This window comes from Tasmannia lanceolata, unplaced genomic scaffold (genome assembly GCF_043159265.1).
Source record: "Tasmannia lanceolata isolate RefF3 unplaced genomic scaffold, GAP_Taslan_0.1 ptg000002l, whole genome shotgun sequence".
NCBI lineage: Eukaryota > Viridiplantae > Streptophyta > Magnoliopsida > Canellales > Winteraceae > Tasmannia > Tasmannia lanceolata.
Window position 1 is genome coordinate 13,935,001 of NW_027518679.1, and position 27,654 is coordinate 13,962,654.

The 27,654-nt window shown below is 40.0% G+C and overlaps 1 protein-coding gene across 4 annotated transcripts in view; it reads left to right on the forward strand.

Moving 5' to 3' along the window:
• Positions 1 to 27,654, forward strand: part of TPR8 (Tetratricopeptide repeat (TPR)-like superfamily protein) — a 106,849-nt gene that overhangs the window by 43,918 nt on the left and 35,277 nt on the right. The window contains exons 3-4 of one of the 4 annotated variants that reach the window (XM_077379814.1): positions 17,382 to 17,415; positions 22,730 to 22,866. The exons of 1 other annotated variant lie outside the window; for it this stretch is intronic. In XM_077379814.1, the coding sequence (XP_077235929.1) occupies positions 17,382 to 17,415; positions 22,730 to 22,866 (171 nt within the window). The remainder of the gene's footprint in view (positions 1 to 17,381; positions 17,416 to 22,729; positions 22,867 to 27,654) is intronic. 2 more of the 4 variants (XM_077380014.1, XM_077379880.1) reach the window with 2 other exon arrangements.

Below are 27,654 nucleotides of genomic sequence, written 5' to 3' on the forward strand. Positions count from 1 at the left end.
GGGGGCGCCCTTGAAGCTGGTTTTTGCAAGGGCGCCCTTCATTCTATCATTGCTCTCTCTCCCTCTCTCTCGATAGACACACACACACATGGTGTTTTTAGTGAAAGATTAATAGTTTATAGCATGTCTGAAAGTTGCTGTTTTTTCATTTCTTTTTCTATATAGTTATTCGATTTTACTTGATTTGATTGTTGGCAATTAAATATGAAATGATAGTCCCATCTTAAGTGTTTTGGTGGGGTTCTCATTGTTGCTTAGAAGGTTCTCATGAGTTTAATGGCTTATGCATCTCAAAGTAATAATATCGTGACTGACAGTCCAGTTATAAACAGAAATTGAATTTTTTGATAAGATGGATTAGATTCTTGTGGTTTGATAGAAGTCTTTAGGACATCCCCCTTTTAGGATTCATCTTATTATTTTTGCTTGAGCTTGAAAGCTCTTTACGTTGATGTGAAAATAAATTTCTTTCTATGGTATCTACAATCAAAGGTTAAAAATCTAATAAGCTTCTTAGATCACCGTAAAAGTTTTTCCTTGAATCATTTTAATTAGTTGTTGCAGTAGCTCTATTTGTTGCGAACTTTCCTATGTTAAGTTATTTGAACTTCTCAATGCTTTGCTACAACAGTTTGCATCAAAATGTGTAGCTGAAACTACGATGACATGCTCTGATATTTATTCATGGAGCTCTATTGTCAAAAGTCACCATGAGCAAGACTAGTGAAACTAGATGTTGTTTGTAGACGAGAGCGAAATTTAAAACTTTTTGGTTAGGATCTTCAAACCCGGTGCCATATTTATCACTTGAGATGGTCATTCCGAAGACTGAATTCGATGGAATGAAAAGAATCTACACAAGGAAGGGGAGATGTATGTGCAAATCTTTGGTGATTTTAATTTCACAACTCATTTGGTTTTAGGTTGGATTTTGATGGACGACCGAGATCAAAGCTAGATCTCTAGTTTGGAGCTTAGGGAACCGAGATGGAGAGAGATATGGATTATTAGGGTTTCACATGCACACACGCATGAGAAGCCAGCTTAGATGTGTGTGTGTGTGGTTTTTTTTTTTTTTTTTTTGAATGATGTATATTTTATTAAAAGGAGAACTCCGCGACGAAGATGGTCGGTACAACAAAAAAGTAGCATAACTACAAAATCGAAAACATCAATAAAGAAATTAAACGGGGAAGCTTAGATGTGTTATTATACACAATATCTAGGCTTCCCAGATCTAATCAAAGTTGGAATAAGAAAGCTACCTTTCGTATTGTAACTTAGTTAGAACTTTAATAATGCCTAGATTACCCCCCAAAACCTCTATGCCTTTCGAATTACCAAAGTGTCCTCTAAATAATTCTTGCTTTCGCACTAATGAATGAAATCAAATCACACAATATTCCACATAGTTTCAATATTACCATTACGGCAGAACTTTAATGTCATATTCCGGATTAGCGGGAATATGTGATGCTAACGAAGCCGAGGCGAGGGGATTGCTATTTGGGTTACGGTGGTATTCTGCCAACAACTTAGGCCCTCTGAAACCAGCACAATAACATCCCAACTTCAATTTGCCTGCGCTAGACCGACATTACACGCATTGAAGTGAATTAGCTTTAATCTCATCTAAGATTATAGCTTGGAGCATAATTCACCTCAACACAAACTTATCAACATATCAAGTTAGCAAATCTTTCACAAATTTGCTTTTCCCAAGTATATTTAACTATCTTGATGCATCTAAAAAATAGTTAGCTTATCAACTGAGCATTCCATAGTATGGCGTGGCACATAAGCAATCTAAGTGCGCGTCATGACCATCTGATCACAACCAAGAACCCTCCCCGAGTGATGATTAGATCTCCAATAATCATACTTTTATATCTCTGGATCTTTCTCAAGCAGGCATTTTATTCAACATCAGTCTATCCATTTTCTCAACAATGTTCTAGCCTCAATCATGGCGATTTGCAAACATGCAAATGTTGCAATTACTAAACAACATCAACTGCCTAACAATGTGAAGGCTTGTTGGGGCGGAAGAACCACCCTATCAATCTATCCTTCTCCCCCAAAGGGATATTTTGGAATAACCAATTATAAAACTTGTGCTAAGGGTTAGGTTGGTAATTTTTCTTACATCTCCCCCCGGGCAGCCCAGGTATCATGACACCACCATAAGAAAGAGCCTTGAGTACTAGAAGAAAAGCACCTATACCTAACAAGATTAAGTAGATACCTAAAATTTTTGTCATTTTATTTCTATCTTTCCATACTATTAGAAATGATATTAGGGTTAGAGAGAGGAAGAAGAAGAGGAATGGAGAAGATGGAGAGTTTCCACTAGGGAGCTCCTCATGCAAATGATGTATACATAGGTCCTAAATAGGGCATCCAATGTACAATACCCCTAATCTACAAGTAATGACTAAACTACCCTAAATATACGTTATTCAACACTCCCCCTCCACTTGCCAGGACCTCCTTGGCGCTTCCACTATGTGATCCTCCTTTCGTACGGTCCGGATCAAGAAACCCTCCTACAAGCTTGATTCACCTTTCTTAGCGGGTCGAATCGAAGACCCTCTTTACAATCTTGAAGAAATAAGAATAGAAATAGAGATCCAGTTTTAGTGATCCACTATGCCGCCGGCCAATTACTAGGTACGTCTTTGATTGGATTGCGTACAAGAAATCGGATCTAGTAAGTAAAACGAATGGTTCGACAATGAACGATGGCTTGTTCTTCTGGTTGTTAAGCTCAAGTCCCTTGGAATATTTTTAGATTTCAGCAATATTATCCAAATAATCACAAAACACAGACTCAACTCAAACATTATCCAAATAATCACAAAACACAGACTCAACTCTGTGCTTGGATGTAAACCCTTTGGAAATTATTTCTAACAAGTCTTTGCCCCTCCTTTGTTAACTTAAAAAAGAAAATTATCTGCAAACAATCTTATATGCAAATGATTAAAATAATTTTAGAAATGATATAGTTAATGGATTCCAAAGCGACTCTGCCTCCTGGCATCTTTACTCTGCTCATGACACGCCTCACGACAGCTCGGGAAGTATCCAACTTCAAGAATTTAGGATAGACAAGGTTCTATCACACAAAAAGACATTGCCTGTTACTTACGAAAGACTCAAAGTGAGGCAGATGGGTAGAAAGCAGTGAAAAAAGAACATGAGGAGAATGGAGAAATATAACATGCGATGCTGGGCTGGTGATGTTGGTCGGTGAAGGCCTTGTTTCTCATTGCATGATTTCTATTTATCAATTTTGAGCCACCATTTTCCACTCAAATGAGCTGTGTCCGCGTTTCTAAATTTTGGGAGTTTGCTGTGTTCGACACTTCGTGTCCCTGTCAACACACGACACTCATGTCCGTGTCCACTCCATCAAATAGGGCAGTGCTAATGTCTGCATCCCTTTAACCCATGGACCATACTGATGAAGAGATCCAAATCCTTTATGATACTTGATGATTTTTCGGCTTGAGTATATATGCTATGGAACTCCAGCTTGGTACCAAGAAAACTACAACACCTGCAAATAACAAAAAGTACATAATCTCATGCACTCATCTAGCTTGGTATAACGCTCATCCTCAAGCTGGTGTGGTGAATACATAATGAAAGCATAATAAAAGATAACAGCGGCCACATGAGTACAACAACGAGATCAACGGCCACCATAAAGAGCAGCTCCCCTTGAAGTAGCACTACAGTGAGAGCGAGCAGAGCAGGGTCTCCCCCTGAATGAGAACCCGACAAATAAGTCTGGAAAACCATGAAGGATCGAACGGAGGCACCTCAACAAGGAACTAGCAACGATCCATCGAGCAAAAATGGCACATCAAAGGCGCGCACATAAGAAACAACAAAGTACAATGAGCAGGAACACTAGCTAAGCATCACAACACCAAGAGCAGAACAAGCGATGGGGAAACCATAAGAGACAAGATCAACGGGGAAACCGGTGCCTGAAGATAAGAAGAAAAGGAGAAGATAACGAACTAATAGTGGGGAAATCATCGTCTAGAGACAAGGTTGACGGCATGAACATCGTCGCCTGAAGAGAGCCGACCAACGATGAGGATACCACTCCCGGAAAGAGAGGTTGATGGGAAACTGCCACCCGTAAAAGAGCCGACCAACGATGGGGAAATCATTGGCCGGAAAGAGAGGTTGACAAGGAAAATGAAACCGTCGCCTGTAAAAGAGCCAACCAACGATGGGGAAACCATCTTCCGGAAAGAGAGGTCGACGGGAAAACGAAACCGTCGCCTATAAATGAGCCGACCAACGATAGGGAAACCATCGCCCAGAAAGACTGTCGACGGGGAAACCGAAATCCTCGCTTGTAAAAGAGCCGACCAACGATGGGGAAACCATCATCTGAAAAGAAGGTCAATGGGGAAACCGAAACCGTCGCTTGTAAAAGGGCCGATCAATAATGGGGACACCATCGCCTTGAATGAAGGATAAGGCATAAAGCCAGACAAGACTGCATAAAACTATGCCAAGAACACGGAAAGGAAACCACAAACATGGTGAAGAACATAAGGAGAACACAACAACACTCCCCTTCGGGAGAGGCTGCATGAGCCCGAAGATGAAAACAAAAACAAAAATCGACAAGAAGACAAGAAGATAACAAGACAAGTCGACAAGAAGACAACACTAACATTCCCTCAAGAAGACAATACTAAGAAAAAGACAACACTCCCCCTAAAGAAAAGACACAAAGAACTACATGACATCACTCCCCCTTAAGTTGAAGGTCGAATACTTTCAACTTGTAACGAAACAAAGACAATCAAGACACCACACCTCTCGGACATTTGATCGAACACGTGGTGGGCGATTTTTAGAAGAAGACAAAGGCCAAACACAAGAAAGAGAGAAATAACATAATGAGGAGTAAACACAAAGGCCATAAGAGCTAAGGGACAATGGAAACAAAGAGATACAAGAAGACAACCACAAGACAGAGGACCATGGAAGACAACACAACACACAACACGAGATAATCGCAAGACGAGGAGATAATATTAATTGGAAGAATGGAGGAGATGAGTTTTAATCGCAAGAACCACATTGTTAATCGCTACATGTGATTAACAGTGTTAATCGCAAGGTGGAGATGAGTGTTAATCCATGTGATTATTAATCACATGAGATATAATTGCAAATTTCTGAGAAATGCGATTAAGAAAGGAGGAGATAATCGCAATGTGGTACAACACAATCACATCATGCGATTAACCTTGATTTTAATCGCAACTTGCGATTACAAACAGGGTTGCTAAGAAACCGAGAGAGAGAGAGAGAGAGAGAGAGAGAGAGAGAGAGAGAGAGAGAGAGAGAGAGAAGGGTATCCAACGTAGGAGAGAGATACACAGAGAGAAAGAGAGATTACAGTGAGAGAATAATAGCGTTGCCGAGAAAAATAGGGTTCTTAATCGCAAGGGGTTTCTTGCATATATAGACAAGAACAACGGATGACAAAAAAAAAACAGAGAAACCAGAGATGGCAGCGAGAATGGCATGGGAGAGATAAACTCTTCTTCTTTCCTCCGTTTTTTTGAGGGTCAGCCCTTTGGCTCTGATACCATGTTAGAAATGAGATTATGGTTAGAGAGAGAGGAAGAAGAAGAGGAATGGATAGTCTCTACTAGGGAGCTCCTCAAGTAAATGATGTATACATAGGCCCCAAATAGTGCATCCAATGTACAATGACTACAATACCCCTAATTTACAAGTAATGACTAAACTACCCTAAATACACGTTATTCAACACATACATAACCGAAAATAGAAAGGTCATTTTGCGCTTCCCGGTACTTCCTTAGTCGACAAAGGGGTCTTTGATCAGCTGAAGTTCTTTCACTTGTCATCCAACATCCAACCAGTGAGTTGTTTTGAGTCCCCTTCGATAAAAAAAATGTTTGACTTGTTCAATTAAATACATGCTGTTGTTGATTCAGCGGGGTTTTGTGTGCCCTATTTGGAATATGGATCAATCATATACCTGCAGGTTATGGTATCTAACACATAGATCTTGGACAGATATATGATATCTAGGACAGATCTTGGTATCTAAAACATAGATCTTGGACATATATATGTTATCTAGGCAAGAATAAGCAAGGAAATTGCTAATAATAACCCAATAATAGAGAAGACAAAGACAAAGGACTTGTTAGAAGGATACGCCTAAAATCCAGCAAAGAAAGCTCCACTCCTAATCGAAATCTTGGAAGCTGGAACCCTAGAAGAGAAACAAGTCTCTTCTCAACCAATCAGACTCCAAAAATATTGAAATTTGTATACCCCTGTCCCCCTTTTATCACTTAAATCCGCCTAACGTAGCGAAATAGGAAAGTCAAGGTACCCTTATTTAAATAATAAGTGAATTCTCTTTTTAAATCAACTTTGACATTATAAGAGCAAATCCCTTATCTCTTAACCTTCTAAAACTGAAATAAAATAAACCACTTAACCACCTTGGTACTGTTATGCCTTTGGTGTGCCATGTTCCAACACATGCATCAAATTCTTCATCTATTTGGGTTTTCTTTCTTATATCAGACATCTTATCCTGGCACATAAGCTTGAGAAAGGATTCATTCTGACCTCATGAGGAATAAGAGTGGCTTCTCATCTTCACATAATTTGCTTCATCTTGCTATCGATATTTGTCTTGCGGAGCGAGTAGTAAACCAATCTGTCGACGTTCATCAGGTGTCAACTAATAATTTTCTTGGTTCTACTCTACAACATGAATCATCATTGATGAAATTTTAAACATCTCATGGATAATGCAAAATATAAGCACAATTGTCATTCCACATAAATCAACAAGCATGCAATCCCCCCTGTGTAAAATTGACTGAAGGGCCACACCAATGTCTAACAACTATGTAGATCTTCAAACTATTTCTCTTGATGGAGCACTGAGATGTGACGTCATGGGAAATATGAAGTTGTTGTAGCACTAGTCCATAATCTTCCTCACCCAGGTACTCATAGTTTTAAAACTCCCCAGTGTTATTGTGGACTCCCCGGAGTCGAATCCCTTTTACCTTGGCCGCGTTCCACGTTTTTCCCTACAGAGTCAATAAAAACTCCTTTGACTCTCTTGAATTATGACCGTGTCAACCGAGTACTCAGCCACGTCAACCGAGTACTCGATCGCATCGTGCCACATCGACTAGGATTTTCTTTGGCTGCATTCCGTGCCTCATCCGCGTTTTTAAACACTGGAGGTACTTGTAGAGGCTCAAAGTATTGTGTCCGACAAGAGTCTGATACCAATACTCATCGGATACTTCATATGTCCTTCTCTTCGAATTGCCTATCATGCTTTTTTCTTGTTATTGTTGCATATTTGCAATTTTGAGTATTTGAATCTTATAGATGCAATTTCAAATTTATTATTAATTTTATCCTATAAAATGTAGTTAAATTTAATGGTATTTTATTTGTACATGTCTTGTGTCCTATATCATGATATGATAAATGTGCGTATGCATCCTTGTTCCTCATTTTGGGTATCCCAAGTCATGTATCTATTCTCGTGTCCATGTTCATGTCTGTATTGGTATCATGGTATCATAGTTTTTCGCTTTACAAGTTTGTGAATTTTGTTTGGAACAACCTGAAAATTGTCGAAGTTTCTAAAACAATGCACCTCATGCACCTTTGTCATTGCCATCTTTATGAGATATTACTACCATTATACTGTCTCCGTAATGACACCATGATTTCTAATTGGATCTACGAACTCAAAGAAACCATGTCAGATTTTGCTTAATTTTCATGTTCCATCTAAATCAATTATTGTTTCCGGACTATGATCGTCGGACTCAGGTGAGAACCCGACCAAGGTAAAAAAATCATCGGATCGAGTGAGTTGATGATTGATTTGGGTAGTTTTTAAACATTGGGATGACTTGTAAACAAGAGCTGCTTTTGTGGTGACGCAGAAAATCCTTGTTAAGGCTATTGGCAAGCCAAGCCCCTACCTCTAGCCATAGAAATTAGATTCTAAACCGTACATAGGCAGTCCGTGTTCTAATATACCTTTTTTCCATAGACCGGGAAAAAAGATCTGCTCAATTTGAGAATATGGATTGTTACCCAATGAATTATTTTAAGGTCATATATAGATTGCTTTCTCCCACATCAGAAACTGGGATTGCACATACTGTGATTATCTAAATAATTGTGTTTTCTAGCGTAGATATGGAGTTAGTTGGGGTTATTGTTGAGTTTTCTGAGAATCGTTCATTCTAATACATTGCATATAAAATTATTCCTCTGTGCTTTTTGAGGACCTTCCCTATGTCACTTCAAAGTGGAGATTTTGGTTGGAGCATCCAATTAGTTTCGTGAAATTCATATCTTTTTAGCTTCAAAGACTTTGGTTGAAGTATCCTTTCTTTTAGATAACTTAATAGTCCTTTTTAGCTTAAAAAAGGATAGACTTAAGAAATCAAGGCAATGCCCTTTAGCATTGTTCCGCCTAAGTCTAGGTTCTCGGGCATACAGTTATGACCTGCCCGAGGATGGTGGCGACTCATGGATCCTTCCATGGGTGTGCATGCAATGATATTTCCATGTTTTCCTATCCCTACTGAGTTGCCTCAGACGTGGTGGGGAAGGGCAATGCAACAGGGGAGCACATTTCTGGCATGTATAGTTGTGCAAGTGCCTACAGATGTTCATGAGTGAGCGAATGTGGTTTACGGGCCTTTATTTAATATGTTCCATTTACTGTGGGGGTGTTATCATCTTCAGTTTTATGCAATGGGTAATCTTTGCCTCTTGTAATTCCTTTTATTTAATGGTGTAATTAATAGGAATAAAGATGTGGGATGGATAAGGGGATCTTGAGCAAAAGTGAAACTCTAGGCATAAGCCTAAGACTATAAAACACAAATAAGAGCCAAGTCATCGTTCCAACAAAAACAACAAATAGTCCTTGGAAGCTCCCCCCCACCCCATCACCGACCAAAAAAAGAAAAAAAACCTCACACACATGGATTCGTAAAATTCAACTTTGATGGCTCGAGCTTGGGCAATCCAAGGTCTGCTAGAATTGGAGGGGTATTAAGAAATGATAAAGGGGAAGTTGTTTGGGCTTTTGTGGGACCCATTGGAGTGGCGGATGCCTCGGAGGCTGAGGTTCATGCGGCTCATCAAGGCATAAGGGTATTGGAATCTAATAGCGCGGATAATGTGGTGGTAGAAGGCGACTGCTTAAACGTCATTAAGTGGCTCAAGGGGGACCCTTGGAGGTTTGATAAATACTTCGATGAGATAGGAGATTGTAAGAGATCAATGGTACTTCAATTCAAGCATGTGCGTAGATCGGCTAATGAGTTAGCCGATAGCCTGGCAAGGCTGGGGGTGACAAAAGAATCCTTGGCGTTATTCGACTCGCTTCCTTCGTGATTTCTGCTGCTCTATCACTTTTTAACTTTCTCCTCTCTCTTCTTTGTTGTATTGTTGTTCTTTCTTGTATGTTGACCATCTCGGTCCCTTTCTAATGAAATCGGCTATCATTCCAAAAAAAAAAACATAAACGACAAATAACATTTGCCAAAAAATGTATGAACACAGAATATCTCTAAATTAGGAAGTCAAAATCGAGATTTCATCTAGGATATGCAGGAATCTCGAAGGACCTAGACCTGTATACCAGAGATTGAAGTGATCCCTGTATGAACAAAGAATATTTCTAAACTAGGAAGTCAAATTCTAGATTTCATCTAGAATATGCATCGATCTCATAGGACCTAGGCCAAAGGTCTAACTGATCCCTTAGACCTCAAAAGCTCACCAAAAGTACTTGTTGGAGTTTCTCCGATCTTCTAAGAGAGATCATGTCTCTGCTTTATTTAAATCTCAAACTCCCTGTGGACCCGAGAAAGCTTTCTGAAGTCTCATCACCTCTGACATGGATCTCGATGACACCACCTATTCCTGCTAGGCCTGGGCTGCCCATTAAGCTTTCATCAAACCTAAGATTTTGCATGATTCATTCCCCCCCTCATTGACTGCTAACACCATGATCTCATCTTCATTTCACACCATTTTTGTAGTCTTGAGAGTGGTGCAATTGGATGAAATCAATTTTCCCCAGTTTCTTATCTTGATGTCCAGTGCTGGATATTGTTGAAAGTTATACTTCTCCAAACATCAAATGGGAAGTGTTGTATGCTTTTTTTTTATGGGATATGGTGTATCTAATGTCTTCATAGGAAAGCCATATCTTGATATTGTGTGGTGAAGAGCATAGTCTAGAGGCTTGCTAACTGGAAGATTTATAGCTTTATTTTGAGGATCAGGGATTATATCTAATCCTGTAGGGCTTTCCCTAGACAGTTGAACTTTTCTCCCTTGATTATATTTACGATATTTTAAGGTGCTATTATGGTTATGCAATATTTCAAGATTTAAATAGACCACAACGTATATGTGATTTCTATCCTTCCAATTTTTGTTTGATGCTTATAGAAGCCTGGACTTTTTGTAATTGCTGATTTCCATTATGCAACTATTACTTCCAATCCATTGTAGTTTGCACATCTCAATTCCTATTATTGGTTCATTTTGAGCATTTGTCCGCCGTTCATTTCCGTTTCGCAGTTAATATTGATTTTTTATTAGGTTTTTCTTGTTTGGGTTTCTTTAATTCATCATCGCCTTCTCTGAAGTATTATGCGGTGACATTGGCAAATGTATCCATTGTTTTTGGAGCCACTATGTGGAGGAGTGGTTTGAAGATTATCGTTTGTCATCACAAGTTTTAAAACTTAGATTAAACATTTCATCATTGTGTATCAGTGATCATAATAATGTGTATTTTTAGTGTTAATTCATAGACGAAGTACTGTAGGGTTTGGTGAAAGATTATTTTGATATACGATAGTTGAAAGGCTATTAATGGATATACACCACGATCTGGGAGTCAACAGATGCTCTCAGTATATTTTAGTTTTATGTGTGGTTGAGTGGCTGTTGTAAATGAACTGAATCAAGCACATTGTTTCTGTAACTAGTTCTGCATTGTAATGCATAGGCCTAGGGATGATGACTGACAATCACATTAAGAAAATCTACATAGTACATGGACATTCTTAATTATTTAAAAGGGGAGTACTTCATAATGAAAAAGATATTAATCATATTTAATGTTAGGACTGGGAAGGTAGCGAAAAATGGAGACGTGGAAACCACAACCAGTTGGGGCACATGCTAATCAAGCCCGACGAAAGGATTGGGATTGCGCTATGTGTAGTTACCAGAACTTCAAATGGCGTAAAGTCTATAGAAGATGTAATGGTGGAAGAGGTGGTAGATCAAAAGTGCCACCTACGTCTCAAATCGAACTTTGTCGACACCAAAACTCAGGAGAGGAGAAGATATAGCCAGATTCCGGTAAAACCCTTATCACCAAGACGGATGGAGTACCGACTGTTCTGGTTTCTGGGCAAGAGATTGAGAAGAGACAACAGATCCTAAAATCATGCCTGATTGGGCGTCTAAAAAACCCTGGAGTATGTTTGGAAGATGTATGGAAATGGGCGAAATGGTTTTGGGAACTTCCTAGTTTACCAAAACCCTCTGTTCTTGCCCCTCAGTAAGTTCTCTTCATGTTTCAAGAGGAGTATATGGTGGCCAACTTAAGGAGCAAGGGCGATAAAGCGTTTGGTGACTACTTATCCTCTCTCACGGCATGGAATCCAAGTTATCAACAAGGTGCTGAAGCTACTTGGGTCAGATTCACAGGAATCCCACTTCACGTCTGGGCCATCTCAACGGTGCAAGCCTTGGCTAGTTATTTGGTACAGTTCTTGAGACAGATATGAAGGGCCATCACGAAGATTGTATGAGTTTTGCATCAGCAAGAATCATGGCTCCAGCTTGGAAAAAACAGAAGTCGTTGGTGGACCTTCGGGTTAATGGTACTTCCTTCCAAGTAGGGGTCGAACCGATTGCAGAAGTTAATGCGGAAGCTCGGAGGTAAAAGGAAATAACTCTAAATCATGCTGAATCTCTGAAGAGGGGTCGATCTGTGGAAAAGGAGAGGGGAGGATGACATCCTGGTGCAGGACTTTGCCGGAAGGAAACAGGGAGGGGCATCGGTGCTGTTTTCGAATTGCTCTGGTGACCGTACAAACACTGGAGAGAAGTCCGTTGCATCGGCTCCCATGTGGCACCTCGCGCACGTGCTAGTGGAAAATCCTGTACATCGGTCCCCATGTGGCAGCCTCGAACACGTGCTTTGGAAGACTTTGGCGAGCACTTAGAGCCACAGAAAGAGATTTCAAAATTCAAATTTCAAATGCCTGTGACAGAACCATTTGGCAAAGTGATTAGACCGGGCATTCTAGCAACAATGCGTCCTAAACCCAGACAGCAAAAGACCTCCCTGCCCTCGGTCCCTCTAAGCTTAACGAAAAGGGTAAATCGAGCCTTGGGCATCTTACGGCAGGCCCTGTAGCACACGAGAAGGAATACAAAGGGACATCCATCAAAACACTGGTCTGCAAAAGGAAGAGCACAAAACAGATGGGGTCCGCAAAGTCAGAGCCTAAATAATAAACCCAAGTTTACAATCCTTGGAAACGTTTCGCAACCTGCACCAGAAACTTTGAGAAACTTGTTGTGCCTTGGAGAAAAGGGTCCTGCGTGGATCCAAGGCCAGCGAGGGGTCTTTGTCTGAAGAGATTTGAAGCCTTGGGAGTACATTCCCGCTCCCAATGAAGATAGGCTTCTGGAATATTAGGGGATTAAGGGAAGATAGAAAATTACCGGCCGTGAAGAATTTCATTTTTAAGAATCATTTAGATCTGGTGGCCATTATTGAATCAAAATTAATGGGGGTCACTGATACTACTATTAACAGGTCTTGGGGGAGGAACCAACGAGAATGGACTGCAAAGGATGCGGTTGGCACATCAGGGGGAATTATTGTCATATAGAGAGGGTAGATTCCGTCGCAAGGAGGTCAGAGAAGGGATTTTTAATATCTATAATCTTCTCTTCTTCTGACTGAAATGACGATTGGATGCTCACAGTCGTTTACGGGCCAATTTGTTCCTCTAAAAGAAGTGAATTGTGGCAGGAGTTGAATTCTCTCAGAGAATCGTGGCAGGGTCCCTGGATTCTGGGGGTGATTTCAATACAATCCGCTTCCCATCCGAAAAGAATACACTTATGAGAAGCACAACCAGCATGAGGAATGTCTCCAACTTTATTCAAAATCATGAATTACTGGATATCCCACTCAACGGAGCGAAATTCACTTGGTCCAACAATCAGGTACGCCTAGTTATGACAAGAATTGATCGCGTCCTCCTCTCCCGAGAATGGGAGGAATGTTTATCACTCATCTCTCAGAAAGCGCTGCTAAGAACTGACTTTGACCTTAATCCGATTGTTCTGGAGATTTCAAATTTCTCTGGGGGCCCGCGACCGTTCAGATTTGATTTAGATCTGTTGGAGGTACCAGGCTTTGCGGAAAAGGTCAAGCTTTGGTGGGATGAAATTGAAATCAGGGGTTCGAAAGGATATATTCTTTGCCAAAAATTGAAGGGGCTTAAACTCAAAATCAAGGAGTGGCAAAAGGCTTTCGATGAAGAATCCAGTCAGAGAAAAGAGGCCATCTTAAATAGGCTGGCCTCCTTGACCTCAGAGAAGAGGAAGGACCTTTATCAGAAGGGGACCAATTAGTTCACTTGAACCTTCTGGACAAAAATGAGATGATTCTGCGTGGAGAAGAGATCCGCTGGAGACAGAAATCCTGTGCCTTGTGGCTAAAGGCTGGGGTTATGAATTCCAAATTCTTTCATCGAACAGCCAACTCCCGAAGGAGGATAAACCTAATCAATTGCCTAAAGCATGGGGACTTAATAGTTGAAGATACTAATCTCATCAAATCCTTAATCGTGGAATTCTAGTCGGGCCTTTATTCCAAATCTGTGGAGTGGAACCCGAAGATGGAGGGACTCCAATTCAAACGTATCTCGGCTGGACAGAGGGCCAATCTGGATCGAAATTTTACAGAGGAGGAGGTCGAACAAGCTACCTTTTCAATGGCCGGGGACAAGGCCACAGGACCGGATGGCTATCCTATGGCTTTTTTCCAAATTTTTTGGAGGACCTTCAAAGAGGACATTATGGCTTTCTTTCTGGAATTTGCCCAAAGGGGAATTATTAGTGAAGCAGCGAAAGCAACTTTCATTGCCTTAATTCCAAAAAAGGAAGGGGTAATTGGAATAAGAGACTTCTGCTCGATTAGCCTGATGCATAGTATCCCCAAAATAGTTGCTAAGTTACTAGCTCGAAGAGTGAAAAATTACATGGGGGATACAATATCACAATTCCAGGGAGCCTTTGTTGGTTCAAGGCAGCTTCTTGATGGTGTCTTAATAGCTAATGAACTCATCGATTCGGCAAAGAGAAGTGGGCGTCCGGGTCTTGTGTTCAAAATTGATATAGAAAAGGCCTATGACCATGTTGATTGGGATATCCACGACTTCATTCAAGACAAAATGGGTTTCGGGCCATCTGGAGGAAACGGGTTAGAGCACTGATATCAGCCAACTCCTTCTCAGTAATCATTAATGGCTCAGCGGAAGGATTCTTTAAAGCATCAAGGGGGATCCCAGGGGGACCCATTGATACCGTATTTGTTCGTCATGGTAGTTGAGGCACTTAGTCTGATGTTGACAAAAGCAAACAGAATGAGGTTGATTGGGGGATTTCGAGTGGGAACCTTAGCTGAAGAGATAACCCACCTTCAATTTGCAGATGACACATTAGTCTTCCTTCAGTACTCCCCTCGGGCTATGTCTAATGTCATGACAATCCTCAAGTGGTTTGAGGTTACATCGGGCCTCAAAATTAATTTAAGCAAAAGCATGCTCTTGGGCATAAATCTGGATCAACTAGAGGTGCAAAGATTGGCAGCCTCTATTGGGTGTTTTGCGGAGTCTTTTCATGTTTCCTATCTGGGCTTGCCCTTAGGATTTGGTTTTCCATCGGCGTCCCAATGGGATCCGGTAATTGAAAGAATTGAAAGGAAGCTAGCTACTTGGAAGAAGAAATATATCTCTTTTGGGGGGAGAATTACACTAATCAAAGCAGCCCTATCTAATTTGCCTGTATACTTCATGTCCTTGTACAAAATCCCAGTCAACGTGGCCTTGAGAATTGAGAGATTGCAAAGAAATTTCTTATGGGACAGAAACGGGAAACTAAAGAAGGTAAGGCATCTAATTAGCTGGGACAAAGTCACGCAGTTAAAGGCGAATGGGGGCCTGGGTATTTGCAAGATTAGACTACGTAACAAATCGTTGATCGGCAAGTGGCTATGGAGATATGGTAAGGACAAATCTGTCTTATGGCATCGGGTCACAGGGCTAAAATATGGTTCTGACTTCTGAATGGGGGGACTGGAGCTTCAAAAAGCCCGTGGGAGGAAAGGCTTCAGGTGCATGGAAATCCATCTGCTATGTCAAAGAGGAATTCGACCGATCAATCTGCTACAAAGTGGGAAAGGGCACCAAAGTAAGATTTTGGCTGGATCTCTGGTGCAGCCAATCTAAATTATGCCTGGAATTCCCGGGATTCTTCAGAATTGCTTCGAACCCTGAAGCAACAATTGCTGACTACCTGGTGAGAAAGGGTCAGGGAGGAAGAGGATTCTGGGATATTCGTTTGCGTCAAAACCTTGAGGATGACGAAATTCAAGAATTTCAGAGACTATTCCTATTGTTAGAACCGACATATTGCTCGCAACATAAAGAGGATGAAAGAATCTGGACTCCAGCATCTAATGGGGACTTTTCTGCCAAGTCCTTCTTCACTTTGCTAAATGATGGTCATATTTCTCCGATGAGGCGCATTTGGAAATCACTGGCCCCACCAAGGGTAGTGGCTTTTGGATGGACCTTGGTACACCGGAGGATTAATACATGTGATCGCCTAAAGAAAAGACATTTCAGTATGGCGAGGATGTGTGTTCTATGTCATCAAAATGAAGAAACTTTGGATCATCTAATGTTGCACTGCCCTTTTGCTTATCATTTGTGGATAAGAGCAATTGGAGCTTTTGGAATCTCTTGAGTGTGTCTCAATCTATCAGCTCCCTCCTATCTGGATGGTGCACTGGGCCTTTTGGAGAAATGGGTAGATACCTCTGGGCAACGGCTCCATACGCCATAGTATGGAATATCTGGAAAGAACGTAATAGATGCATCTTTCAGGAGAAAAGTAGAACCGCAGCTCGTATTGCTTCGGATATCAAGATTGAAATGATTTCCTAGACAAGGGCGAAGAACCAAACTCCTTATTTATGGGATGGGCGACGTCATAAGGAACTGGTGGTTAGTAATATGGGACAGAACTATCCGCTCCAAGCCTAAACCCAAATGGATGAGTCCGCCAACGGGGTGGTTGAAATTGAACTTTGATGGCAGCTCTTTGGGCAAGCCTCGAAGGGCAGGGGTCGGAGGAGTAATTAGAAACTCTTCTGGGTCAATTGTTATGACGTATTCGGGATCTTGTGGAATATGTGACGGTAACGAGGCTGAGGTTGGAGCATTACTTTTTGGTCTAAGGTGGGTGTCTGAACATTATCAACGTCCTCTTATAGTGGAAGATGACTCGTCAAATGTAGTGGCCTGGGCTTCTGAATCATCAAAGGGTCCTTGGAAACTACAGGAGATTGTAGCGGAAAGACTGGACCTAATGCGGGTACTCAACCCGAGTCTCGAATATTGCAGGCGATTGGCAAACGAGATGGCTGACGCTCTGGCCAAAGCGGGAGTCGACCGGGAGGATTTTGAAATAGTATCATATTTGTAATGAGTGCATTCCATGAAGGAAGGATAGTGTTGTCCTAACCTCTGGAAGGATGCTTTTCCCCTTTTGAAAAACATCGGCTATGTCCGGTGCTCTACTAATATTTGTAACAACAGGCTGGGACCACTGGTCCTGAATGCTTTTTAAATATTAATGAAAATTGTCATCTTTCAAAAAAATTCTTAATTATTTAAATGATACACTTCTCTTAATTATTTAAGTAATAAACTTACACTTCTGAAATGGCTTCTCTATTGTTAATAATGGTCACACATTTCAGGTTATGTCCTTGAACGTACACAAGGTATTTATGCTAGTGTAAAATGGTATTTATTTTTCTACATATATATTTTTTAGTTTTTTTTATTATTATTATGCTATATCATGGTAAGAAATTATGATTGTCATGCATTGAGATTTCTTTCCTTTTTTGTGGTATAACTCTTATTTTGACCTTGTTTTTTGTTTTCCCTCTTAACCAGAGCAGGGGGTGCACACAATATCCCCATGTTTTAGGTATGGTCGTGGTTCTTCTATTTTTTTTTGGGGTATTAAAGTCTAAAATATATTTCTTGATGTGAAAGTTTTAAAGTTATAGCTTATGCTTATATGTTATTTATGAATCTTGTTAGGAATCTGACTTGCTAAATTATTTATTTGTGGGTAAGTTACTATTATTGAGAATGAAAACACACGGATAAGAGTATGGCCATTGTTCTTTGGTGAAGCATGAATGTGATTAACAACTGGCATTGCCTTTTAAGATTAGTTACTCTCTTCATGCATATTTCTTTGGGGATTCACTTCTTTCAAGAAAACAAGAGAAAAAACAACATTCAAATTCAGAACCCCAACGAGGATCTACCCTCTTGAATCTCTTCCACGTTGGGACCATGGTTTTAAATTTCCCCGAAATTTCCCAGAAATGACCGAAATGTTTCCATTTCCATTCCCACCGAAACGAAATCTACATGAATTCCTTTCACGCCATTATTTCCCTGAAATTCCTGAAATTCGACTAAAATTCCCAGAATTCAACCGAAATTCCTGAAATTCATCCGAAATGATCACAACGACAAAAAAAATGGAAAGATGTTATTTGCACTTCATTTCCTTTAATTAATGTAGAGAATAATGCTATTTGGTAGGCAATATCATTAAACTGCAAAACGAAGTAATCGTATCTTATGCATGGGATGTCAGATTAGATTGGCATGGGACCAATAATACCTTGTACTTTCTTATACTTCTTTACATTGTGCTTCTTTATTGACTTTAGTGTTCTTGACATGCGCGACGTGGCGACAACGCATGTCACTAGGGTTCGATGTGATGAAGCCATTATGGATGGTTTGGTTGCTTATGTGATGGTTTCTAAGTATGTATTTGTACTTGTTCCAGCATTTCCCAAAGTTTCATCATCTACACATGTTTTTTTAAAAGGTTAAAAAAATTCATCATTTGCATATGTAATCCATACATTTCCATGAGTTTACAGGATTTCCACCGAAAGTTCCAACGAAACTGAATTGTTTCCGTTTCCGTTTCCGTTTCCGTGCCGACTGAAACTGAAACCGAAATTTAAAACCTTGGTTGTGATGCACCGTGCACGAGAGTCCTTGTCATTGCTACAATAAATGGTATTTTGTATGCTACTCTATCTGATGATAGAGGTGTGTGCCCTCGGTAGCCATATATCTATTGGAAGCAATGTTCAAAAACTCGTCAAGTCAGCTACTTTTAGGATCCCAAACGAGATATTGAAAACACATCGAGTTGTCATATTAAGTGAGATTCTTTTAGGACTTGGAATAAGGTCTCAAGATTTTATTTATTTTATATTTTTTTAACAAAGGAAAGAAGAATCAATTTATAGATTTCAAAATGGGTGAGATACTCTCCCGCGTCGTTTCATCGAAAGAATGTTAGCATCTATCCACCAAAACTCATCGAGTTTTGAACTTGACAATGAGGCCGGCTCCAGTCCGTGTCAATTTGGCAGAGTTCCGAGTCGAGGAGTTTTAAAATGCTGCATGATCAACAGCCTGGAAATTGAAGTGGGAGAAGATACCCAAGCCATTGAATCATGAAGATCATGTTGGATATTATGAAGACATTATGGATAGGGTAAATGTCTAATTATAAGCTTAATTCTATTAAATTGGGATACATAAATTAGAACAAAACCGAAAGTCACACACTCTAGGTGTTCCTGTCAATTATTTTGAACAACTTTATGGTAACCAATGGTTACAAAACATAAAAAGGATTCTCTTTAAAGAAAACCGTAGACACAATGTCTTCTTCCTTGAGATCCTCACTAGTAATATTTTTCTCTCTGGCATGGTTTTAAATTTCGGCCGAAATGTTTCGTTTCGGCCGAAATATTTCGGTTTCGGTGGAAAACGAAACGAAATTTACAGTGAGTCGGAAAAGTACCAAATTTCGCCGAAACGTTTCAGAAATTTGTTTCGGTAAAATTTCGGTGAAATTTCGGAAATCTCGGTGAAACGTTTCGGAAATTTCGGTGAAACGTTTCGGTGAAGTACAAAATTTCACCCGAAATTTCGGTGAAACGTTTCGGAAATTTCCGAGTGAAATTTTTACAAGATTTCGTCCAAAATTTCGTACCGAAACCGAAACGTTTCGGTTTCGGTGATGACCGAAACCGAAACCGAGATTTAAAACCTTGCTCTCTGGTTTAGTCATGTAATGCAATATCCTATAACAAATGATCTAAGAGCTTGGTTTTCTGGTGGCATTTAAGCGACTTGGTAAAAAATCTTGCAAAAGTGGATTTGGCACAGAAGCTCATTTCTCATCAAGGGCGGCCCAGTGCACGAGGTTCCCACTATTGCGGGGTCTAGAAGCTCATTTCTCATCTAGTATCAAAATACTGTTCGATTCTTGCAAGTCAATTAGAAACTGGTATGGTCAATCGGTAACTTGCCCGAGGCAACCTGACTTTTCCTCAAGGGAGTTCTTGACCTACTTTGAATTTTTAAGCATCGGTTCAAACCTCTGCACTAGAGCCATTATGACAGGGAATGAAGAGTCTTATCAGTCTACTTGGAAGACCTATAAACTCTTCTAAGGCCTGCAAAAAGCCCCTCCCACTTCTCAAGGATCACTTTATGAAGTTGCTGACTCCGCCCTTGGGTTCAAGCACTTTCTTAAACAAGCACATGAAATGACAACAGAGGAGGCGTCCCTGATCGTGCATGATCTTGAACTGTGTCCACTTTTTGAGACAGAAGCTCATGTTGGGAGTTAATTTATTTTTTATTTTTGAAAATTAACAATTTATTCCAATAAAAAACCCAAGAGTACAACGAAGGAGGGGACAAGATGTCCCCACAAAACAGAAACACCAGTACAAAATTCAGAGAACAGGGGAGTTAAGTGAATCCGGTGTTGGGATCTTCGTAGATGACGACAGTGTCCATGCGTCCAGCCCCCTCTTTTGCCAAAGCATCGGCTCTAGCATTAGCAGATCTCCTCATGTATTGGGCCAAATGATCCTCACAAGATCTCTAATCTCATCCAGGACCGATGCTATCCGCCATAGACCAGCACAACTATTACCCGCCCACGCAATGACATTGGATGAGTCGCCCTCGACATTTAGGGGGCCAAGATTATGGCCCATGAACCATTTTAAGCCAGATAGGAGTGCCCGGGCCTCCGCCTCGTTTGCATCACAAATGCCGGCTGATCCAGAAAAGTCATAATGGTACCCCCATCACTGTCGCAAATCACACCCCCGATACCAGCATTCCCTGGATTACCAAATGAACTACCATCGAAGTTCAATTTGAACCGGCCCACAGGGGGTGCATGCCATTTGGGCATAGGTTTCACCGATGCTCTCCTCTCCAGAGTGACATTTGAGCTATTCCGTAAGATCTCACTGGTAGAGTAAGGCATTCCCCCCGATGCTCTAGACCATGAAGAAATTGCGATCTTGATGTCAAGCACTATTTGATACCACGACTTCGACTTTTCATTGAAAATTCTGTTGTTCCTTTCAGACCACATAAACCATATAACTGCATATGGAATGGCCACCCACATGGACTGACCGAGACATCCATGGAAGGCCCCCGGCCAGTCGAGCAAAACTCTTTTAATATTATTCTGTAATACCCACGACATTCCAATGAATCTAGGTTTCCATCCATACCTTGAAAGAAAAAGGGAAAGTAGTAGAATGTGGTCCAATGTTTCCTCGCTATTGCGGCAAAAGACACACCAACTTGCGATTTGAAAGCACCACCTTTTGAGCCTATCGCAAGTCTTGATACACCGGTATGACACTGTCCAAGTGAAAGCCACAATTCATGGGGGTACAGATGATATCCAAAGTTGTGCCCTCCGCGATATGGGACTATTGCCCTCGTTCAGTTTACGAAAGAATGACTTTATGGAAAACCCTCCTTGAGAGTCCTGAGTCCATATCCACTTGTCCGATTCATTTGGGGACAAATAGTAGCTACATAGCAAAGCTAAGAGTGAAGTAAGTGAGTCAACAATTTCCCCATCCTATCAATCCCGGCGAATGCGAATATCCCAGAATGAGGTGCCATGATCAGCCTCCCGGATTAAATAGTCAGAGATCTTAGATTCCTGATTTCGTGCAAGACGGAATAGATCTTGGTATGCTCGGCAAAGTGGCACTTCGCCCACCCATAAATCTAACCAAAATCTGACTTGATCCCCCCTTCCCACCCTAAATCTCACCCATGGCTAGATTAGCTCCCTTGAAGTGTGAATTGATCGCCATGTCCCCGAACCCTTACGCTTACAGGGAGTAAATCAGTTGAATATTAATGTCTGTATATTGAAAATTGTTTGTAGTACACAGATGTTCAAACTGCTAAAACTTATGTAAAACAGTAGATTGATAAAAGAAAATGGAAAAAAATTATGTAGACTCTAAACAATCCCCATGCATGAATGTAGTAGTGTATTTACAATAGTCAGTCAGCATCAGTAAGTAGGGACTGACTAAACAACAATCATAAAATAGAAAATAAATTCAATTATGGGCTCATTTGTCCATCAAATCTAAGTAGAAAGCAATTGGTTTGTTATGGCACTTGTTGTGATTGCTCCTCAAGAAGTATACACCAGTTGCAGTTCTTTATTTCATTCAACAGTTGCAAAGACATTGCAAAAGATGCAATGCACCCTAGAAATAGTGGTTGTGTTTTATCTCAAATGGAGGCGTAAAGGAGTAACTGTTCCGGTACCCTTTCCTAACACCACACACACTGGCACACACAACACAACATCCCCACTACCACTACCACACAAACACAAATATACTGTGTATATATAGTTACATATATAGTTATATCTATTATGCCTAAGAAGCTGTTCCTTGCCTCATGCTTAGTGCGGAGCATTTAAAAAGCTAACACCTATGAAATCCTCCATCATTCCCATCACTGGCTATTGCTTGCATGACTCCATCTGGTCTTTGGCACAATTTTGTAATTCTGGATGACTACGGTTGCGTGGTTGTGTCTTGAAGTGTCGAGATGTTCCATGATACTTAGCAGAAAAGGTGTTCCTGTAACAAGTTTTGGGTCTTTCCACTACAAAAAATTTCCTCTTTTGAGTGAGGATGTTCTCCTAAGAGGTGTCATTTCCTTAGGTTGGTGCCAATGTGTTGGTCTGACCACCTTGACCATTCAATGGAAAAGGTGCCTTGTAAAAAAAATGTAATTTACTAATTTTTATTTCATAATTGTTACTTTCACATCAAGTATATGTGTTAGAGTAATCTTCTATTTGAATTTTATTTTGATAATTCATGTGATTGTAGATGTCTCAAATGATGAACTGTTTGGGCAATTCTGTGGTGCACTTGAGGGTATTCATTTTTTTAAGACAACACCTGCTGGAGATGATGACCATATACAACTGGCGAAAGCAAAACACTTATTTGATGAGGCTTTGATGGTATGGTTAATATTCCCATGGATTGTCTTTTTTACAGATAAGATAACACAACTTGCTAATATGAGGTCTTATTTGCTTATGCTACTTTGTCCAGAATCCCATTGTCTTGCTTTGACAATATTATGAGTGTGTGTTTATCACCATTCAAAATAAAATAAAATCAAAGTGCGTTTATTTCTCCACTACTTGTTTGGACTAGTATCCATCTTTTCCTCCCTCTTTAATAAAGTGAAAACATGCTTGCTCCAAAGTCAGTCCTAATGCTTGTGCATTGCACTTGCCAATTATGTAAAACTCATGCGTATGGCCAGTTCCTTCCTCTTCGAGATAAGCTAGTTACCTTTGCAATTTTAACTTTTTACATGCATGATCTAATGATGCATTAAGGATTTTATTAATTACACCTATAACTCCTGAACCTGATAACGTTGGTCGACCTAGATCCTAGTGGCATGCATCTTCTTGGCATCTTCAATCCATTGAAATTTTAATGAACTTCCTGTAGGTAGTGGCTAGCCCTTGAAAGCTACACATGTGATGCACACTCGTAGGTGTTGACCAATCAACTATAGCCTTCACCGTCTGGTGGTCTACATCAATCCTATGGAAAATATCACATTATGGAAGACACTTGTCGGTGAAAAAACCACATTTCTAGTTAATGTATATGATGTAGGATGGGGTTGATGGAAGGGATATTCTGAAACAAGAATAGGGACTAATGTCGTTGGGAGTAATGAAGTAGATGGAATCCAATGAGAAAATTTGCAGAATAGAGATGATTAACTGATAAGGACTGTAGGGGTGTTGATGTCAATAGTTTTTATTGACAGGTTTTCATACAGCCAGGGATTTCAGGGAAGATCCGATAGTTGGATCAGTTTGTAAGTAATGAATATAGCAAGGGTAGTTTGCTCTCAAGATGAAAGTGGGATCACTCAGGACAGAATTTGAGCAAATCTAACGGTTGGATTTGAGAACAAGATCATTTACTTGAGAATTAAAGAAACTCTGCACACAGTCCCAATGTTTGCAAAACACAAATTCGAGATAGGGTATTATGGGAGCAGACGAAGATGAACAGCAAATAGAGAACGAAATAACTTTAATGGAAGATAAAAAGATACTTAGCATGGCATCACCAATTAATTACTACAGCATCACATCAAAGGAGCAATCAAGGCTTCACTCCAAGATCTAGGACATCATGTCCATGCACAGTTTTAGTAATCAATTTTTTTTTTAATGGTAGTTTTAGTAATCAATAATCTTTATTCATATTCATCATAAAAGAAAAGGGCCATAGGCCCACAGATATATAAACTTAAAAGATTCCAGAGGCTTCCAAGCTTGCATCGAGAGTCCTCCAAATTAGGAAACAAAAATTCCATGGCCCCTTTAGTTGCCGTTCTATCCTTTAGACTATAGCTTCTTAGTGGGCTCAAAGACTAAAATAAATATCACCCTATGGACTCTTCACTCTCAGCAACAACTGCAATCACAACTTAAAATAGGAACTAATTCCATTGACTTGACTTCCTCGACTCAAGACTTAACCAATTAGGAAATATCTTTTTGGTTTTATTCCCAAAACAAGTAACATGGACTGACTCCCAACAATTAAAACAATTCCCCCAAATAAATCCCAAACTTGCAGCAATCTCAAGTGCCCCCTCCCCCTTCCAACCTACCAAAACCCTAAAATGACAAATAACCTTCTTTGACAGTTTGATAATCCAAACTGCATAACCTGCTAGTATTATAAATGCAATATTTCACTCATCATTTTTTTCTGATCGAATCTGGTAATGACCACTCCTCACATCTTATATTTGAAATGAAAATTTCCCTTGCCAACATTTCGAAATTATCATCCAAATAGGGTATCAGGATGTGGTATCTAGATCACCTCCGAGAGAGAAGAAGTTATCTAAGATCTCCAAGAGAAAAGAAGTTCTCTAAAGATGAGACGCCCTCCTCTGAAAGATGAAAACATTTCATGCAGACGAAGAATAAAGACCATCTCCAAAAAGAGATTCAAGAAGTCTTCATGAAGCCAATCAATCTTCTTATTAAAGCTCCAAACAAAACTACTTATACAAAGGCAGGTCAAATTATAGGTGACAACACCTACAAGTTTATCACATCTCTAATCAACTAACAGATTGACACTTCAATTACCATTCAAGATGCATTGGTTGATCTTCAAATAACTATGTTCGCAATTTTTTCGGACAAGTAATTTTGTTAAAAGAAAGATATATATTGGCTAGAAAACTAGCCCAAAAAAGCCAAAATTTACAAATCGGGCATCTCTCCACACCATTAGTTTAGCATATTCAACCACTAAGTTTGCCAACTTGTCAGTCCTATTGTTTCCTTCCTAATGAATGTATGAAAGAAAACTAAAAACACAAATCCAAACTTTCATTCCTCTGAAATATTTTAAAAAATGGCCAAGGATGAGTGGTCTCTTAATCCTTCAATCCAGAACTTTTGAGTTAGCATAGCTCGCCAAAAACTTTTCTTTCTGGTCTATATCGCCATACCATTAGCCTAAATTGTATCACAATTGCTACATGCATTATTGTCATACTCTTACGAGTCGTACGAGTCAACTCTCGAGTCGAGTGGAGTCGCATGGGTGACTCGCCCCTGTTGAAGACTCATACGAGTCGTTTGGTGACTCTTACGAGTCGCTGCGAGTCAAGTCGAAAACTCTAATGAGTCAAGTCAAGTCGCTGGGCCTTGCTTTCTTGTTTTGATGGTTGAAAACTTGGAAGTTGGAACTTAGAACTTAATTATTATTATTTTTTAATGGTAGGCAATTGCATTAAATGCGAAAAAGTGACCGAGGAGGTCCATACAAATAAGAGACAGAAAAAGAAAGACAAGAACAAGCCCCACGAAAAAGAAAGACAAGAACAAGCCCCACTGCAAGGGTCGAGGAAGAGCGGGGTCAAATAGCTCAACTCTCTCCCTAGAGATAGCATCTCTAGCTAAATTGTCCGCCACATCATTATCTAGCCGCATAACATGATGGGAAGAAATTGATGCATCTTCTCCCTGTCTTGGATGTCATCGAAGAAAGAGGCAAATCTCCTAAGGAATGAGAGCCACTAAGCCACCTTATCACATTGAACGAGTCTCCTACCACTATCTTATTCAAATCTGCATTCTCAAGATACCTTATTCCTTGGTAGATAGCACACACTTCAGCTTCATTAGCGTCTGCTACTTCAATGGGACCCGCAAAAGCCCATTTCATAGCTCCAAATTCATCCCTCAATTCTCCCATAATTCCGGCAGGACCAGGGTTCGCCATGCTAGAACCGTCAAAGTTTAGCTTCAGAAAACCATGTGCTGGGTCTTGGACAATCTTGGGTTCTTGGCCTGAACCACTACAAATCTCTTTCCAACCATACCATAAATCATGGGCGGATACAAATCTAAAGCAAGGGTTTTCACCCGTGATTAAGTTACAACCAGAACTTAATTATTTTTGTGCATGCAAGTACAAACATACAGTTATTTATATTTTTGGCATAGTGCTTTATCTATGTGCTATTGGGTTGTATCTTTTACATGCTTCATCTTTTGATATATAATTATATTTTTTTTCAACTAAATTTCTGTTCTTGTCAAAAACTCTTGCGAGTCACGAGTCATAAAATTAAGAAATCGAGTTACGAGTCGAGTTACGGGTTGACAACTATGGCTACATGAACCAGCTTTTGAGTTAGCATAGGTCGCCAAAAACTTTTCATTCTGGTCTATATCACTATAACATTAGCCTAAATTGTATCACAATTGCTAGATGAACCAGCATAAGCCAAAACAATCCTTCCATTAGAATCTGGTATATTAACCCATTTTCTGCATTACAATCTCTTGGTTGTGAGTTACAGAGACTTCTGCTAATACCATCAAAATTCAATTTTATCTATTCAGCTTGAGGGCGAGCCTTGGCGCAACGGTAAGGTTGCTCCATTGTGACCTGGTGGTCACGGGTTCGAGTCACGGAAACAGCCTCTCTGCAAAGAAGGGGTAAGGCTGCTTACATCTAGCCCTCCCCAGACCTCGCAATGGCAGGAGCCTCGTGCACTGGGCCGTCCCTTTTAGCTAGAGGAGCCTCTCTAATTAGTTTTTGCAAACATTAGGGAGGAAAATCTTACATATTGATAGCGAATATTTCAATATTTTTGACATAAATATTAAACTAAATGGGGATGCTTTGGAGGCTCTTCCAGAAACCTCGAAGATTATCTTATTTATTAACATGTTTGTTTCCTTCAAAGATTTTTTCATTCCTTTGTTCCGTATGATTTATATAGGAGGACGGTAACAATATGTTTAGAAATCAACATGAGCTAGACAAGCATACATCACGGTGTTGAAAGGTTTTTCTACAGGAGCCTTGGATTGGAGGTATTTTTTTTTTTTGGATGATGATAGGTTTAGAATGAGCTACCTTGATGGAGGGAATGTTGCTGAAGTGGCTTGAGGAGTTTTTGGATTATGGCCGATTGGTGATCCACTGGATCCCAAATATTGTAAATCACAAAGGGACTCTTGGTCCCTAACCTCTGTAATTCTCTTATCAGTTATAATATATATGTAATATGCCATTTTTCAAAAAAGAAAAGAAAAGAAATCAACACGAGTTAATTAGGCTATGAATTATAATTTTGTTAGGTCACTAGATATTCACTTTAATTGATATACAAATCAATTCTGGTCATTCTTCAGACTGTATTGATGATTAGTATTCTACTGGTACCTCAGATC